The sequence below is a fragment of the Grammomys surdaster genome, unplaced genomic scaffold (genome assembly GCF_004785775.1).
Source record: "Grammomys surdaster isolate TR1022 unplaced genomic scaffold, NIH_TR_1.0 238, whole genome shotgun sequence".
Taxonomy (NCBI): Eukaryota; Metazoa; Chordata; class Mammalia; order Rodentia; family Muridae; genus Grammomys; species Grammomys surdaster.
In genome coordinates this window covers 3,112,915-3,130,783 of record NW_021604683.1, presented here as the reverse complement: position 1 = coordinate 3,130,783, position 17,869 = coordinate 3,112,915, and the positions used below count along the sequence as shown (strand labels likewise).

Here is a 17,869-nt window from a genome sequence, read left to right as displayed (position 1 = left end):
CATGTGCCACCACCGCAACAGGTGACTCTTTAATTCCACTGGAGAGTAGGGTGTCACGGCCCCTGTAATGTATCTCCCACCTGACTCAGGTTCCTCTGGCCACCTCAGCACCTAGCATATGGTATATTGGACAACTGGTGAATGCCACTCAGATGAGGCACAGATGGCCTTTAGATCTAGGGAACAGTTTAGCTTCAAGGAAGACTTGGCCTTTGGCCCTCCCCCCCCAATATCTGCAGACCTCCCAGCACCCGCCTATGAGCTGTGCGGACTGAAGCTTTGTTTAGCTGTTTTGGTACATGATTCTTCTTGAAGGTCAAGAGGTCAAGTGAGCTAGAATGGCCAGCCATTCCTGGAGCTTCTCCTCACTTTCAAGTATTGATATTCCCCATCCAACTTGAATCCCAGTTATCTAGTCAAAGGTGGCTGGGCACTTGGGATCAGAGGAACCCCTACTGAGGTTACCAGATGCCTTCTATGCATCTCAGAGCATCTATTTCCATGTCATGATGGAATCCTTAACAATGAGCCAAATGACAGCCAAGGTGCCAGGGGCTCATAGCCTCTTTGAGCTAGCCTTAGGAGGGCCCTGTATCATGACCTTGTCAAGAAATGGAACTCAGGGAGAACTGTGATCTTCTCAGAACACCCAGGACTGTGCTTGATTGCCACTTGGTTTGCACAAAGACTTGTGTGGCTCCCTCCTCTCCAAGGGCCACATCTGGGAATCAGAAGAGGGAAAAGCCAGGACAAAGAGAAGCTATAGTGGGATCCCAGTCTGATGGGCACATACCGCCTTGAAGATAGCACCTCTGGGAGGCCTATCAGCAGAGAGGGGCAAGACAGAAAGGACTGGTCTAGACATGTAGACTTGTAAACCCAGCACTGTTTCCAGACCTGTACACGTGTATGTACGCGCGCGCACACATACGCACACCCAAGACAGGGTTTCTCTGTGTAACAGCCCTGTCTGTCCTGATTTGTAGACCAGGCTGACCTCAAACTCAGAGATTTACCTTCTTCTCCCTCTTGAGGACTGAGATTAAATAGGTCACCACACTCAGCTTCCAAAGGCTGTGTATTTAAGAGAGGCCCAGGTAGGGTTCTTGTGCTTGGAACCTGTTCCTAAGAAAAGCTGTGTAGACAATGTACCATCAGCGGCACTGTCCACGATGCTCTCAAGTGGGTACAAGAGAGAAGGCTAGAGGTCCCAGGCAACCAAACAGGACATGGGCCACACCAAAAGACAAAGTCTAAAGAGTTTATTCAGAAAAGGCCTCACTTGGCACCAGACTAAGAAAAGAGGCCCCTCCCCCTAGACCCTTAGGGTCTGTTCACAACACAGGGCTCAGAGGGCAGTGGAGGAGGACAGTGAGGTAAGGAGGCTTCTGAAGGCCTTGGCCTTCCCTGAGGGCAGGGCCTCAGTCCCTCTGGTGGCCACTTCAGTGACCACTAGGGAGAGGCCAGCACTGTGGGGCACCAAGAAGAGCCAACAAAAGAGCTCTGGGACTCAGAAACCCCCTGCAGTGGGCTGAGTAGGACTGAGATGCACCTCTAAGGCTTTGGGGGTTCAGCAGAGGCTTCAATCCTTGCCAACTCCTCTGACTCATCCACTGAGGTTCCTGTAGTGTCAGAGTCAGGGTCTCCCACCAGGTTCCTAGGGTCCTCCACCAGGCACTCAGAGGCAGCTTGGTCTGGCCCCACCTGGCTTTTTGGGTCTTCTGGTTCCACCTGGCTTTTTGAGTCCTCTGGCCCCACCTGGCTTTTGGGGTCCTCTGGCCCCATCTGGCTTTGGGGGTCATCTGTCCCCACCTGGCTTTTGGGGTCCTCTGGTTCCACCTGGCTTTTGGGGTCCTCTGACCCATTCCCATCCTTTTGGGATTCAGGACACTCTGAAGGGGTAGGAGGCAGGCCACTGGCCTGCATTTGAGTATTACTGGCTACTCCATCACCCTCAGCCCCTTCTTCCACCTTCCTCCGCTTTCTTACCTCATTAGCCACCCTGGCCATAGGACAGGGCTGCTCAGCCTCCCTGGGTTCCTGGCTGATAGGGCTGAGGGCACACTCCTCAAGGTTGAGGGCAATTTTCTCTACCTCAGAGACACCCTGGGGATCTGGCTCCCCTGGGACCTGTTCCTGCCTGTTCCCCTCCAACTTTCTCTTCTTGCTCTCTTTGGGACTCAGGGACTTAGCCTCATCCCTCTGGTCCCCATCCAAGGTTCCCACATCCTGGGGCTTTGCACTTAGCAGTGAGGGATCCTCAGCTGTTCCACTGTCCCCACTCAGGTCCCTTCCAGATCCACAGGTCCGACCCTGGGTGCCAGCCTCTTGGGAGGGGTCCCTGGAGCCCTCACCTTTATCTGCCTGCCCTAGTCCCATCAGTGGCCGGGGTATAGTCTGGGGCCTGAATCTCCGCAGCTTGTCACGGGGGCCCCAGACAAACTCTCGGCGAGGCTTGAAGTGCTCCCACGCAAAGTGCACGAGCTCCCGGCGCTGGTGCCGGCAGCGCACGGCAAAAAGGAAGTAGTCCAGGGCGCTCTGGCGCACGCTGGGCAGTTTGTGCTGTACGAGGGTCTCTTCCAGGAAGAAGCGGACCAGCGGTGCCTGGTAGTGTTCTAAGCCCAGCTCGCCCAGCGACTTGAGGATGCGTGTAATACGCAGGTTGTTGTGGCTGTGGCTGTGAAAGCAGGTAACAAAAGGTGACAGGAGGTGACAGGAGGTAGGGTGGACCCAACCCTAGGGATGTACATGTGGCCAAGGCATCCCTAGTCTGTTCCATCTCAAAGTTCTAGGGTCTTCTCAGGGGACCACCTAGGAAAATGACCTGGGTACTCTTGATCTGTGGACAGGATCTGCAAGTCCTGGGAGATGCCCCAGTCCATGGACTCCTGTCTGGGGACACTGCTGGAAGCTAGAAAGGGCTGACGTCCTGGCAGACCCAGAGTGACTATGCCATCTGTAGACCTCCCTTGCCTCTGCTTTCTGGGAGGATGGAGGGGATTAAACACTCCCAAGCCAAAGGACCCCACAACTCCTGCCACATGGCAGCACCTACACCCTGTGGGTGAAGCAGGCATCAGAGCCTGTACTGGACTTCTCTGCTTGAAACCCAGCCCCAGATATCGAAGGAGAGCAACAGGGATGGGGGGATGCCAGCAGGACCCTGTCCTTACCTGTTCAGGTTGTGGAAACGTGGCTGGAAGTTCTGTGCACGGCATACGGCACCTGTGTGCCGGTCCTCAAGCTGGATCCCATAGAAGCCCAGCATGAGCTCATAGGCCCGGACAAGACGCTCTCTGACTTCCTCGGAGCTTTTAAATGCCTAGAAAACAATCCCCTGGGACTCAGGTGGCCCCCTGGATACGAGGCAGGGCAATATTTCCCTGAGACCCTGACTCAGCCTGAGGGGAAGACAACACATCTCTAGCTTCTCCGAGAGGCCTAGGAAAGCAGTTACCTCTATCCTGAGACGCCTGCCACAAGGTATTCCTTGCTGATGTCCAGGGACCTCCTGGCTCCCTTTTTTTTCCTTTTAACTTAATTTATGTATATGAGTACACTGTAGCTATCCTCAGACACACCAGAAGAGGGCACTGGATCCCATTACATATGGTCATGAGCTACCACGTGATTGCTGGGTTGAACTCAGGTCCTCTGGAAAAGCAGTCAGTGCTCTTAACCACTGAGCCATTGCTCCAGCCCCCTCCAGGCCCTTTTTCTACTCTTAGTCTCTTAGAGCTGGCCTCCTTTCTCTGAGATTCCCCAAAAGTGGGACCATGGGGCTCTTTTGGCCCGAGACAGCACAGACACTGTCTCAGGATGACTGCAGGCAGGGGTGGCTCTCCTCACTCCCCCATTCTGGCTTAGAAGGAATCCTTACCTCAACCTCCTTCAGTGTGAGGGGCTTGGCGTGCCAGTTCACTCCTGGTTCCCTCAGAGGAAACAGCCTGAGAAGATGGTGAAGATATGGGTACTTTAATGCCAGGCAGCAGTTTATTTTGAACTCAGTGCCTCTTTCATCTCTGGGAGGAGCTAGCTAGTCTTTCTTACCCAAGGAACTAGGTAAGGATGGCAGTTAGTCAAGAGCAGGTAAGACAGCTGCTTGGAGCCCCAGCCTATGTGCTCAGTGGGCTGTGTGGTGGAAAGTCAAAATGGCGGAGGCCAGTGTGCCTTTCACCTTTGGAGGGAAGAGCTTTCCTTCCAAGGGTTTCAGTTTGTTCTTTCTTGTCATTAACTCTGCAGAATTATTCCCACAATGCACTCTGTGACAAGAGGATACTGGGAATGGCCCAGTGAGCTTTCCTCAAGCAAGGGATGTTGTACTTGCCAGGAAATGGCATTATTTCTGAGTCTCCTGTGTGGGACCTCTCTTAAGTTCTGCTAAAACCAAGTCGGATGTAGTCCAGCTCCAGCTCCCCCCAGGACGTAAAAGCCTGCCCACAGACCTGTGCACAACAGCCCCTACAGGGCCCAACAACAGGGACACTAACTAGAGGTATACAAGCAATACCTGTCATACACATATAGGCTTATGGAAAGGAAGGAGTATTTCATTACACACCTGAACCTGGACTGGGCATGAGAGTTCCCGACTATGTGCCTGGCCTCCCCTCCCTAAGACTCGGCTGCACTCACCACTGGATGTAGGAGTGATTCTCTTCTAGGAGGTCATAGTTGTCTTTCCAGTTCTGAAGAATGTCCTCAATGAAAGAGCCTGGACACCCCATGGAGAGAAGTCAGCTACGGAGGCCCCCTTGACATAGCTTGGGGGACAGAGCTATCAAAATCATGGCCTACCCTCAATTTCTTTAGGGTTCTCAGGACTTGGCAGAGCTATCCATAGCTCATCTGATATAAGAACATGCTAGTTTTAGGTAACTAAGCCTACTTCTGTAGGTAAGGGGTGTAATACTTCCTCTGTGGGACATATACCTTCTCAGCTCTGTGCTCAAGAGAAATCCCCATAGAGACTGAGCATGAAACACGGTCTAGGGAGGTGCCTTTGAAGGGCCAGACAGCAAACATCTCAGCTACGGAGACATACTGCCTTTTCCAGGCTATATCAAAAAGTAACTACATAAATGGACAGGTGTGACAAACATCAATAAAACTACTCACTGTTTAGTTTCAAATGTTTATGTCATGAAACATATATGGTGGCTCAGGCCTGAATACAATTTCAGCACTTGGGAGGCTGAGATGGAAGATCCTGAGTTTGAGGCCAGCCTGGGATACACTGAAAGACCACCATTTAAAATTTCAAAACCGGCCAGGCAGTGGTGGCACACACCTTTAATCCCAGTACTTGGGAGGCAGAGGCAGGCAGATTTCTGAATTCGAGAGTTCGAGGCTAGCCTGGTCTACAGAGTGAGTTCCAGGACCGCCGGGGCTACACAGAGAAACCCTGTCTCGAAAAAACCAAAAAATAAAAAATAAAATAAATTAAATTTCAAAAGCGCCAGGCAGTGGTGGGACACGCCTTTAATCCCAGCACTTGGGAGGCAGAGACAGGAGGATTTCTGAATTCAAGGCCAGCCTGGTCTACAAAGTGAGTTCCAGGACAGCCAGGGCTACACAGAGAAACCCTGTCTTGAAAAACCAAAAAAAAAAAAAAAAAAAAAAAAAACCAACCACCAAACTTCAAAAGCTTATTCTCTGGCCTTTCGATCTTATATCCTAAGATCCAAGCTCCAATCCCCTTGGCAGCCTGAAGCAGGTACTGCAGGGCCACATTATTGGATTGAGGACAACAGGCAGCCTGAAGCAGGGGTCCTAACAGAAGAGACAATGGGCCAAGGGCAGAGGGTGCTGGGGCTGGAAGGGCGGGTACCGTTTGGCTGGAAGCAGATCTCGTTTTTGTAGAAGCTCAGGTTACACATGTCACCATTGCAGTCTTGATCAGTCAAATCCTGAGGAGCCAGCAAAGAAAGGATGGCTGAGGACTCATGAGAAACAAGCTCTCTGACGGCCCCTCAGACTCACGCAGGCAGGACTAGGGACAGCTGTTCAAGATCCCAGAGCTCAGCCTGGGATCCTTTCTGTGAGCAAGGGTAGGTTTAGAGGACAACGCTACCTTCATCTCCCCATCTACAGAGGCCACAGATGGTAGCTTCCCTTTTGTACCTCAAAAATACCACAGGGATTGCCAGTAACTAACTCATGGGTAGAGAGGAGAGGGTCTGAAGATGATCCCATGCGCCAGCCAGGCAGCCTTGTGTGAAGCATTGAGCCACATGTTCTGTCAGGAGGCTGAAGCTAGACCCTCATTTTAAAGCTAGGCTCTGAGTCTCAGGTGGAGCAACATGCTCTACCACCCCATACCTAGGAGAAGGGTATGGATCCGAACTGACCATGGGCTCGTCTTCCAGACAATGGGGAACACACCCAAGAACCCAAAGCTAGATTTTCAGCAGGCCAGGGGATACTCTATTTGGAGAGAGGGCTGTGACTTTCGGTAGGAGCTGTACCTACCGGGTAGTTGTGCCGGTATCTTTGCATGTCCTGCATAGCACGCCAGTTTCGGTACCCTGTCATCCTGGACTGGGGGAAGAATACAAAGGATGAGGTAGTGGAAGGTGTCCAGGATGACAGCAGCATGGTTTGGGCCAACCACCACTGAGCTCTATGCAAGAGGAATGGGTGTTTGTTTCCTTTTCTTCTGGTCCCCACCCAGGATTCTGAGAAGACAGATCTAGACCCTAGAAAAATATCCCTCCATTTGAACACAGACCAGTGGGACTAGAATAGCCTCAGCAACGACCTCTGCCTCTCTCAATAATTCATCTTCCTCGGTAGGGAGCCTTGGCCCAGGCTAGCCTGCACGCTGCCAAGATGTGTGGCTGATGTTTCTCTGGCCTCAAGTCCCAGCTGCCTCTCCTCGGTCTGTCTGTCAACTTCATTTTGGGCTAAGCTCTCCCCTCCAACCCCAGTCCCTGAGTACTGTAGTGTTTCTCTTCATATGATTCTATGAATGGTCATTGGGCTATATCCCCAAGAGGAGCTACTTTGCCAGCCACAGCCTCAAGAAAAAAACCTAGATGCCTCCGGATGGGTCTGATGGATGAATGAGGCTCCGTCTTTGGAAACCCCATGCTTCTCCCTGGCCCAATATGATAAAGACGCTGTGCCACAAGGCCTGGGATAGGCTCTTAAGTGACTACTGCTTCGGGTAGAATCTAAGAGCTTTTGTGGAGAAACAGCAATTCTATCAGAGCTTTTGGGAGGCCTTACCACCCATAGGAGGAGCCTGAGCCTGCACTATAAACCTGACTACCCAGCCTCAGCTGCATCCCAATGTGTTCAGGCAGAGGCCAGCTCACTCTCGTTTTTTCTAGGCTCTCCATCACACCTGAAAACACAGCTATAAGGAGGTCAGTGCGTCTTACAGAATACCACTGAGGCTTACATACTGCTTGCTACGAAAGTCTACCGGGAACAAGCTCCAGGTGACAACAAAAGTTACCAGAGCTAAGGGCAGACAGGCAGACCCCTGCTCCCGGCGTCCTAGGCCGGGATCACTTCCGAGTCTGTGGATGCTGTCTGCAATGGGGTGGGGGCCGAGTGTGGGGCGGAGGGAGGGCAACCGGAGGAAAGGCCACCCACGCAGAATGAGGCCCTGGGGCGTGCTCTGACGTCACCCACGCACGACCCCCATCAGTCGCTTCCCTGACGTCATCAGCGCTCGGTCCGCCAAGGCCTGGACCCGGCGCCCCCGCTAGGGGATAGCGGCCTGGGCCGAGCGATCACGGCCTGGCCTGTCGCCCTCCCGTCCTCCTGCGCCGCACCTGGAACAGGCCTGGACGTGCCTCCTCCGCGTCGCCGTCATCGTCGCCCGTGTCCTCATCGGTCGTATCATCCGCCTGGCCATCCTCGCCGTCCTCCTCGCTCTCGTCCTCCCAGGTGGAATCGCAGTCCGGGTCGTCCATACTCGACAGGCAGGACCCGCTTTCCGGGGAAAGGAAAGTGAAAGAGGAGGAAGCGCGGGGGCGGGGCGGCGCCAGGTCCCGCCCACCGCTCAGTTTCCGCCGTTGCGCGGAGTCCCCCTGCAAATGCAGCTTCGCTCGGAGCTAGGCGGGAAGCCTTGTCTTGGAGACGGCAGTCCCCTCAGAGAGACAATCCCTGGAGGCTGTGCACTGGGATTACTTCCTCTATCCCCTCCCGGAAGACGCACCCCCTCGGACTCAGCCCCAGGTCCTCTCCCTTCAGATTTCACTTCCCTGCAGACTGTCCCTTCCCTCCAGAGAGGAGGCAAGGGAGGTTTCTCCTCAGCCCTACGGGAAGCGCCTTTTCCTGCCTGCCGAGAAGACTACTGGGTGCAGGTTCCTAATCTTTGTCAACCTGTCTAACTGCAGTCCTTTCTGGCCGCTCTGTTTCCCTACTAGTAGCTCACTTTGTATCTGAATGTGTGTATGTGTTTGGCTGCCCAAGGACACCAGAGGTCGGTATTGAGTAGCTTGTCCACACTTTTCATTCTGAGCCGAGCTCTCACTTACCTGGAATTCATAGGTCACACGAGGTTGGCTAAGCAGCAAATCCCTGGGACACTACTGTCTCTGCCCCGCCAGCACCAGTAAAGGTACACACCACCAAGCTCAGCTTCTAGGTGGTGATCAAACGTAGGTTCTCCTGCTAGCAAGACTTTTTTTTTTTTTAAAGCAATTGAGCCATCTCCACAATCCGTTGTGAGTTCTGTCCCACTCCTTTCCACTGCAAATTTCCTGGGCTCATGTGGCTAGGTAGCCTTTGGATGTTAGGTGGACCCTACTGCCGACTGTGGCCACGAGCTTGACTTTGTTATGTAACATGCGGTTTGAAGCAAGATAGCAATGGGAAGTAAAGGAGACATGGATGGGTAGTGGGTTAGGGGGGAAAAGACCCTCATTCCACATGGTTGAAGTTTCTCACCAGCTGAGAGTTCTGAATTCCAGAACAGTTGACAAAATCTGCTTGAAGACTGCCTACATAGAGAAAATATTCCTTTTATTTAGCCATATTCTAAATAATGTTAATCAGGCTTCTGTGTATATGCATGTATATGACCTTCAAGTGTGGCCTTACTTCTTGACCAGATGTGAACCTGTTAACGTTCTGGGAATCTCAGAGTAAAAATATATTGTCTCTAGCAACAGTCTAGTGTGCATCAGAGACTACAGTATGATCTGTTAAAGTGCCCCAGCAGCTCCTTGAGTTGGAACCTCAGAAGCCACAAAAATCAGACTGATGGGCTACCATGGAGACATAGATGTCGCTTTCCCTTGAGAAGCTCATAGCCACACTTGGGTGTGCTCCACTTTTCATAAACACCTCTGTCAACTACATGTTTAAATCTCTGCCTAAAATACACTGACTCATCCCATGAAGTCAAGAATACTGGCTTCACATGAGCAGTCTCTGAAAGGAACTCATGGGCCAGCAGTGGCTCACTAAAGGCACCTGTCATCAAACCTGACAGTCTGAGCTCAATCCCTGGGATCTGGAGAATAGAAAGCAAGAAACTGACTTCTGAAAGTGTCTCTGATCTTCACATGTGCACTCAGACAGACACATATGCTCGTTCAATAAAAATGCAAACTCAGGGGCTGTTTCTGATCTCTGCCCCACTGCTTCTGACACCAACCCTGCTCAGGCTGGGACCTGGTTAAAATGCCATTAGATAGGGAAGCCATACAAAGGGTGTTAGTGGGTGCTTGGGACCACTCAGGGTTGTCCCTTGGTTGGAAACCCCCTCTCCCACAACTGTCCTAGAAGCTGAAAGATGGACGTGCCCTGGGGCTGACAGTAATATTTGCAAGAGGCAGTGTGCTGTGCTGCCTGGAGCTGGTGCAGTAGCTGTAGACCCAGTTGTCAGCGATGTCTCGTAGGGACACAGGGACATGCCAGTGAGAGTTGTCAGAACTCGGGAAGGTAGCAGGTTTGAGTTCAGATTGAGACACTGGCCTGTTGGGGAACAAATGAAAAATGATAGACTCAAGGCAAATGTCTTGACCAGGCCCACCTGCATGCTTTCATGCCCCTAGATTGTTCTTTTAGACGGGCTTAGAAGAGTGAGCCTGATCAGAGAGGACTGCCGTCCTGATCGTCACATACCTGCTCATCAGGATTGTTGCCATCTGCTCCTCATTTCTCCTGCTAGTGCTGGATTCAACAGCTAGGCTTCTTCCACAGAACGAGCCTCTAGTAGTAGACACTGGGTAGAGACAGGATGGAGTGGCCCCAAGCTATTTCCTAAAGCATACTGTAACACGGCTTTCCCTGTTTCTTGCACTGAACACACAAGTGCTGGTCTATGTCTGAGCACAGTCTACAGTGCTGCCACTTCATCTCAGGTGCTGTAGGCCTTTACCTTCTGCCTGATTCCAGGAGGCAGGGAATTGTTGAATTATGACCCTGTCCAGACTCTACAGAAAGAGATCCAGAGACTTCCCACTGCTGGTCATTTCTAGAAAATGACAGGCCAGACTAGGTGAGCTCAACTGTGTTAACTCAGGATGCTCTCTGTGCCAGGGAGCTGGGTCTAGTGGGACATTTATGATGACCCAATCGTGCCCTGACTAGAAGTAGCCAGTATAGGCCAGACTGGAGTGCAACAGTGGGCCAGTTCTCATTGCATGGGACCCTGCAGATGGCAGCGGGGGTTATAGTCACAGGCAGTAATCAAGATGGTCTGGACAGTACACTGCCCATGCCACCCAACAGCTGGACTTGGCAATGGAAGGACAACAGGCAGCAGCTAGGTAGGCAGGAGTTGGGGCTGGGGGTTAAGGGTGGGTGTCCTGCAAGTCTCGATGAAGGCTTATAACCTTACTGCATCCGGTGATACCTAGAAGTCATCTTAAGTGCACTCTAATGTTATGAATTCGAGTGGGGGACCCTTTCCTCGGTAGGAAAAATTTTAAAAAAAACAACTTATTTTAGTAGCAAACTACACAACTCCCCAGATAATTTTTTTAATGCTTTAATATTCTGCAAATGAAAATGTACTTCAACTATCAGGCCACCATTGGCTTTTCAGCCTGACGGCGATCCCTTTATTCCACCCCCTTATTTGGTCTTTTCCAAGTTTCTAAAATTACAAAAATAACCGCTAAAAATTCTCTGTATCTGGCATATAAAAACAGCCAGATGTATCTCAGTAGTTACCTTAAAACAAAACAGCTCAAAAAAAACACATCACAGGTTTAACTTCTGCAGTATTTTTCTTCATACAAAACACTAGTAAAATAGGCTTCTTAAAAATTAAATAGTGAAATACCAACTAAATTATATACACTATTACAGTACAAGTGAATGAGGCAAAATATCCAGTTCTATTTCCCAGATGGGGGAGGCCTTCTGTGCACAGTGTGTGCCGTGTGAGCTCCAAAGACACCGTCTCTGGATGCCAGTGCACAATGGAGTCTTACAGGAAAAGCAGATGCAAAGAGTGGGCACCCAGGGAGGATGCGTGGCTCCTGAGGACAGTGAGGGGGATCTCTTATTGCTTGCTGACTCTTGGTCCTCTGGCCCCATGCATCTGCTCATCTCCACACACTGTGGGCATAAGGGAACCAACCAGGAGAAAGCAAGAGGCTGGCTCAGAGGCTTTGCCATCCAGCAGAGTGGACGCTGGTCTTGCTGGTCTTTTGGACCAATCAGGTGCTCTGGAAGTCTGATGACACAGCAGAAGCTCCACTAGCATCTCTGCTGGATGGCCACATTCACCCAGGGACCTGATGCCAGGCAGCTGGAGCATCTCTGTGGCCACCTGGGGCTGAGGTGTCTATGTGCGGCGCCTCTTGGCAGCACTGGGGCTGGACGGATTGCTGTTGGCAGTCAGGACCTTGTCAGTGACCCGGCTGCGCTTTCGCTTGTCTGCCCCTTCTTTGCACCCCAAGTCTGAGGAGTTCTTCTCTTTGTCTTTACTGGATTTTTCTAATGCTTTCCCCAAGCTCCCTGAAGATGAAAAAACTGAGAAACAAAATTATTTGGCTGAAAATAGAATATACAGAAACTCATCTCATTTTCCTGTTCAGCTAGAGAAATCAGGCGTCCATCAGGCTCTTTGTACCCAGGATGTTCCCTGGGTAAGTGCCCTGTAGAGCTGGGCTTCAAGAGAAACATAGTCTCCCAGGGGGTCTCCTGTCTGAGCCACCTGACCCTCCCAGCCTTGGCCTTGGTTCCTTCCTCATGGCCCTCAGAGGCCCCCCTGCCTAAGATGACCTGCTCTGAGTTCATCTTTAAGTGACTCCTGACTCCATAGCTTCCTGACCTCACTTTGCCTGAGGCTGGCCTGCGGTGAGGAGACTGGGGGAGGCATGTTTGCTCCAGGGACATGTCACACTTACCATCATCAGCCCCACTGTGGGGGTCCACATCCTCCTTCATCTCCTCCTTCATCTCTTCTTCAATGACCACTTTTCCTGTGGAGGAGACAGCTGCCGTTCACTGGAAACCCACGGTGGTGGCCAGCGCTGGGGGACGGTCTGGCCATGACTGCTTCCGATTCTCGCTGCCCACACAGGCCTCGGCGTCCATCACGAGACGGCATCCATCAGGAGACTGCCTTTGAGCACCGCTCTCCCCAGCCCTTGGCTCCCAAAACCTCCCAGGTGCCACTGGAGGCATGGTCTGAGCAGGATCCTTACACCTCCCTGGAGGCCCCAGACCTCCCCACCTTTGGCCTGGTGAGGCTTTTTTTATTCCCAGCCCTGGTGGTGGCCGAGTCTCACCTTCTCGGACTTCCTGAATGATCTCATCTGGAAGGACAAAGTTCCTCTCTGGATTTGGGAATGGAAGAATCTCAGACTCGTGCTGCCGGCACAAAGCATTTTGTATTTTCAAGAAACAGAAAACAGGATCTCAGCTCACTAAAATGTACAGGAGGAGCAGGCTGGAGGCTGCCAGCTTGTGGGCTCCTTGCTCCAGCTTGCAGAGTCCACCTCAGCTGGACTTTTCAGATGATTAGGAAGGGCCAGGCTATCACCAAACAAAACCAGAGGAAAGGACCAGGTTCATGCCACTGAGAGCCCTGGAGACATAGTAACTCTCCTGATGTGCACACAAGGACCTGACCTAGCTCAACACTGCAACACTCCCACCAGGACAATGTATCCAGGGACTCCATGACCAACCACAGGTACCTACAGCGTCACCCATCCTGGTCCCTCTGCCTGCCAGACACTACAGACAAACCTGACTAGCAAGGTTACTAGTTACCTGCATACCCGACAGACACTGCCAGCTCTCCAAACCAGTTATCTAGCTACCCATCGGACACGGCTATCTCTCTGCTCTCTGAAGAGGAACAGTCTGGCTCCCACAGTATACAGATTCTCAAAGGACTCTGGACCTCCCAATACTGACGTTGTATCCTGTATACTGTTTTTTATGTTGGCTGAGGCTTCTTTGTCATCTCAGACCTCAACTATCTCCTCCATGCTTTTTGTGCCACCCAATCTAAAGTAGGTGCCCTGCCCTGAAAAAGTAGTCAGTGACCTTCACTAGTTGGTGCTTTTCACAGCAGGACTTGAGCTTTTCTGAGGAAGGAGCCTCATCTTTTGAGAAAGCCTCTGCTCTGCATACCAAACCCCAAGTGAGAAATGGGCTCTGTCCTGTACCACAGCTGACAGGATCCAGGACTTGACTTTACCTTCAGCCCCAAAATGGGCAGGCCAGGGTTCAACTCACCAGTGCCTGCATGTCGTACATAGTACTCAGATGGTCCCAGATCACCTTGGATGGAACCTGGCGCCCAATATTCTGGCTGAACTTGTCTCGGATACAAATCATGTGGAAGTGTCGATTCACCCCTGAGAGGCAGGACAGTGGGTTGTGGATTAGGACAGCACCTCTGTGCGGAGGACACGGGTGTAGGAGGGGCAGGAGTGTGCAAACCACAGGTGCAAGTGTTGCAGAAGTCACGTGTCAAAGGGGAAGAGAGGTGTCATAAGGCAGGTGGGTGTTCCAGGGGTTAGGGTGCATAATAGGCAGGTCCAGGGCAAGGAGACTGCAGAGGCGGGGAGGATGGAGGCGTTCCCTGGAGTAGGAGTGTCTCAAGGGCAGGGAAGTCAGGAGTGTCCCCAGGGAGAGGGCTTCTCAGGCAGAAAAGTCATCGGCTCTTGGACTAACTGGGCACCGCAGAGTGGGAGGTCCCGTCCTGTGCGGGGTCGCAGGCTCCACCAGCCCGCCCGACGGTTTATCCCGCCCCACCCCCACGCCGGTGCGCGGCGCGGCGCTCACCGACAGGCTTGTGGCCCAGCATGGCGTGGAAGAGGCACACCTCCACCTCAGGGCTCCACACCACCGTCTCCTCAGCAGGGCTCGGGGCTGCCTCGCCTGGGCCCTTGTCGCCTGGGGCGCCCGTGCCGCCCACCTCGGCCTCCCCCATGGCCGCCGGCGAGCGACAAGCGCCCGGCGCGAGAAGGGCTACTATAGGCTCCGCGCAGGCGCACTTGGTGTGGAGGGCGCGCACTCGCTGGGCTGGGGAACGCCGCGTGCCCGCGTCCGCGCAGGCGCAACGAAGGCTGGCTTCCGGTGCAGCAGCGACTCCTGGTGGTTGACCCTTTTACTGACTACGGCTCTGTCCGGAGAGGCAAACCTTATGTTTAAAAACCCCAAGCTGGGCATGGTGACACACGCCTTTAATCCTAGCCCTCAGAAGGGAGAGGCAGGCAGATCTCTGTGGGTTCTGAGTCAGCCAAGTCAGCATAGCATCACACACGCGGCCCAAAATTCTGGGCTTCACCTGATTAGATAACTTGGAAAAGAACTCAGGCTGCACAGCTAGACGTGACAGGAGTGTCTCCCCTTGCCAGGGTTAAATTGTATATAGTATGTAAATTACACTTCACTAAAACTGTTTAAGAAAAAAAAAGTTTAAAACAAAAGACAAAAACCCAGGGACTGGGGGCTGGAGAGATGGCTCAGCGGTTAAGAGCACTGACTGCTCTTCCAGAGGTCCTGAGTTCAAATCCCAGCAACCACATGGTGGCTCACAACCATCCATAATGAGATTGGATGCCCTCTTCTGGTGTGTCCGAAGGCAGTGACAGTGTAACATTGTACTCATAAATAAAATAAATAAATAAATAAATCTTTAAAAAAAAAAAAAAACCCAGGGACTAGTGAGATGGCCTATCCGATAGAGATCTTTCTGCACAGGCCCTCAGTAACTGGAGCTCCACCCCTGGATCCTAGAGGGGCAGGAGAAAAGCAATTCTCTTTTGTTTGTTTGTTTGTTTGTTTTGTTTTGTTTTTCGAGACAGGGTTTCTCTGTGTAGCCCTGGCTGTCCTGGAACTCACTCTGTAGACCAGGCTGGCCTCGAACTCAAAAATCCGCCTGCCTCTGCCTCCCAAGTGCTGGGATTCAAGGCGTGCGCCACCACTGCCCGGCAAAATAAATAATTCTTTAAAAAAAAGAGTTGTACTCTAACCTCTATATGTATACTATGGCATATGCATGCACACACGCGCACACACACACACTATATGTATAGTGTGTGTGAAATTAAAAATTGTAAAGCTCAACACCACATTTTTATTTTTGAGACAGGGTTTCTCTTTATAGCCCTGGCTGTCCTGGAACTCACTCTGTAGACCACGCTGGCCTTGAACTCAGAAGCCCGCCTGTCTCTGTCTCCCAAGTGCTGGGATTAAAGGTGTGTGCCACCACTGCCCGGCATACACCACATTTTGTAGGAGTGAGGCTCTGCTTATCTTTCAGTAGCTCAGGCCTAGGTGCATATGACAGTCCCAGAATTAAGTGCTTCCTTGGCATCAGAAGACAGAAATCCAGGTCTTGTTGGCCTCGTCACCTACCTGTACCTCTATCCTGTCCCTACAGTGGAGCCCTCTAGGAGTGGGTGGATGATTAATTCAGGCTGTCAGAATTTCAGGCAAGTTTTAGTAGCTCTACATGGGATTGGATAGGGCCAAGGGCTGGGCACAGCAGCCTTAAGAACATGGTTCCTACTGGGTCTGAGTCACCCTAATCAGCTGTGCCATGGACCCTACCCTGCCACCCATCCAGGCTTCTTTACTTACCTATCCCTCAGCCACGGGTAGGCGTCAGAATCCCTTTCCTGACTGATGCCTCTCAGCTGTGTGACTAAGATGTTGAGATCCTTTGTTCTCCTTTGTGCTATGGGACCACTGTGGCTCTGAACTCTTGGGTATTGATAAGAATCATCTGCTGACTGCCACAAGCCTTGAATCCAGTTCTGGCCCCTCATTCAGGCCTGTAACCAGACAATGCTCACAACAGAGAACCGTGGAGGGTGCAGGCTCTGGTCAGTCTCATTGTCTGGGACAGTTCAGGGATCAGAGCCAGTCAGCAGTTTGTTACCAGGCCTCAGCTTTCCCACTGTGAAAATGTAGCTGTTGGAAAAATTCCCACAATGCCATAGAGGAGATGTGACCCAAAAAAGCTTCATAACGGGTGTGGGATCACTGCTATCATGTGGAGATGATGCAACCGGGAGTTATGATCTCACAGGGCCTGGGCCCTTGCCTCTGCCTGGCTGGTGTGCAGAACTTGGCTTAGTTACTGTGAGGCTGGATGAAGTATAATCTACCATCTGGGACCTGCCATAAAGCAAGTTCCCAGCCCAAGAGTTGCCACACATTAAGTGCCCAGGAGTTGGTGTTCAGAATAATATGCTGATTATTCTCTGAATACCTAGGGCATGGTAGACTCTGCTGCTGACTGCTTCTGGCTCTGGTCCACCTTAATCTCTCCCCTACCAGGTAGGATCCTCCTTCCACAGGGAGTTTCCCTTGTGTAACCCTCAGTCTCATCTATCCTAGCCGGTCCTCTCTGTTTTGTGCGACTTCTGTACTCAGACCGCCTCCCACCAGCCATGACATTTGCAAATGTCCGTCTGTCATTTCAGACATATCCTGGAATGTGTGGCCTATGGACAGGTTGGATGGTTTAGGAGCAAAGAATGACTTCATTCTTTCTTCCCATGAAGCCACAGCAGGTCTCTGCAGAACAGATTCTCTGCCCGGTAATAGGAAGTGGCCGAGCATGAAGTTCAGCAGCTAAGACTCTGCCTACTATTCCACGCTAACGTCTCACTTTCATGAACACGTAGGCTCTGTAGTCCAAACCCGTGAGCTAAGAGGAAGCTGTGCTTGTTCATTTTGTAGTGCTTCTGTGATTATCTCTAACAAGGAACTGTAGGGAAACCACGATCATGTGTGTGATCCCGCAGCTTCAAAGTGAATTCACACCTGCTGGGAGCTGGAAGGCTCCTTCAAACCTGATTGAAGGGTTTCTTTGGCCTGGAGAAGTGTCTGTGTGGCACACCACCAACTTGCTGTAGAAATTGCTGGTGAAGTTTGCTCAGATTTGTCTTCTCTGTGAGGTCTTCAAGTGGTTCTAGGATATAATCGGCTTTATAGCAAGACTCCCTACTTTCCAGATACAAAGTAGACAGTGATATCCACTAGCCAACTGGTCAAGTCTTTCCTCATTTATTGGGACTCCTGCTGCTCAAGTCTTTTATACAAGATGGATACAAGTGCTGGGATTCTTTTTTTCCCCCTTCCTGTTTCCCCCTTGCTCCAGCCCTGCTCGCTCTGGCCTCGCTCACTCTGGCCCAAAGGTTTTTATTTATTTATTATATGTAAGTACACTGTGGCTGTCTTCAGACACCCCATAAGAGGGCATCAGATCTCATTACAGATGGTTGTCAGCCACCATGTGGTTGCCCGGATTGTGAACTCAAGACCTCTGGAAAAGCAGTCAGTGCTCTTAACCGCTGAGCCATCTCATTAGCCTCCAAGTGCTGGGATTCTTGATCCCAGGGTGAAGGGTTCAGACTGGGCCAGGTGAGAAATAAAGGCCCTAGAAAGGCTCTCCCTCATTTAATGGATATACAAGCCTGAT

At 51.6% G+C, this 17,869-nt stretch overlaps 2 protein-coding genes across 5 annotated transcripts; both read right to left on the bottom strand.

The window, feature by feature from the left end:
- Nucleotides 1-1,245: 1,245 nt before the first annotated feature.
- On the bottom strand, nt 1,246-7,987 carry Ogfr (opioid growth factor receptor). 2 transcript variants are annotated; one of them, XM_028774146.1, is made up of 7 exons: nt 7,785-7,987; nt 6,472-6,540; nt 5,831-5,909; nt 4,636-4,714; nt 3,881-3,947; nt 3,174-3,322; nt 1,246-2,677 (listed from the first exon to the last, which is right to left on the bottom strand). In XM_028774146.1, the coding sequence occupies exons 1-7, from the start codon at nt 7,923-7,925 to the stop codon at nt 1,555-1,557; spliced, it is 1,707 nt and encodes a 568-aa protein (XP_028629979.1). In that variant the 5' UTR covers nt 7,926-7,987; the 3' UTR covers nt 1,246-1,554. The 2 variants fall into 2 exon arrangements, with proteins under 2 accessions (XP_028629979.1, XP_028629980.1); XM_028774147.1 differs by having other exon boundaries at nt 6,472-6,535; nt 7,785-7,873.
- A 2,951-nt stretch (nt 7,988-10,938) lies between these two features.
- On the bottom strand, nt 10,939-16,332 carry Mrgbp (MRG domain binding protein). 3 transcript variants are annotated; one of them, XM_028774080.1, is made up of 6 exons: nt 16,021-16,332; nt 14,218-14,557; nt 13,666-13,787; nt 12,708-12,789; nt 12,324-12,398; nt 10,939-11,946 (listed from the first exon to the last, which is right to left on the bottom strand). In XM_028774080.1, the coding sequence occupies exons 2-6, from the start codon at nt 14,363-14,365 to the stop codon at nt 11,759-11,761; spliced, it is 615 nt and encodes a 204-aa protein (XP_028629913.1). In that variant the 5' UTR covers nt 14,366-14,557; nt 16,021-16,332; the 3' UTR covers nt 10,939-11,758. The 3 variants fall into 3 exon arrangements, 2 of the variants coding, with proteins under 2 accessions (XP_028629913.1, XP_028629914.1); XR_003712268.1 differs by lacking the exon at nt 13,666-13,787 and having other exon boundaries at nt 12,324-12,501; XM_028774081.1 differs by lacking the exons at nt 12,708-12,789; nt 13,666-13,787.
- Nucleotides 16,333-17,869: the final 1,537 nt, after the last annotated feature.

Excerpts from the sequence above, each read along its gene's own strand:
- Mrgbp (XM_028774080.1), bottom strand. The coding sequence starts at position 14,365 with ATGGGGGAGGCCGAGGTGGGCGGCACGGGCGCCCCAGGCGACAAGGGC. Across the intron at positions 13,788-14,217 it reads GCTGGGCCACAAGCCTGTCG|GGGTGAATCGACACTTCCAC; the intron begins GTGAGCGCCGCG and ends CCTGCCTCTCAG. Across the intron at positions 11,947-12,323 it reads CCACAGTGGGGCTGATGATG|TTTTTTCATCTTCAGGGAGC; the intron begins GTAAGTGTGACA and ends TTTGTTTCTCAG.
- Ogfr (XM_028774146.1), bottom strand. The coding sequence starts at position 7,925 with ATGGACGACCCGGACTGCGATTCCACCTGGGAGGACGAGAGCGAGGAG. Across the intron at positions 3,948-4,635 it reads AATCACTCCTACATCCAGTG|GCTGTTTCCTCTGAGGGAAC; the intron begins GTGAGTGCAGCC and ends CCATCTTCTCAG. Across the intron at positions 2,678-3,173 it reads CGTTTCCACAACCTGAACAG|CCACAGCCACAACAACCTGC; the intron begins GTAAGGACAGGG and ends CTGCTTTCACAG.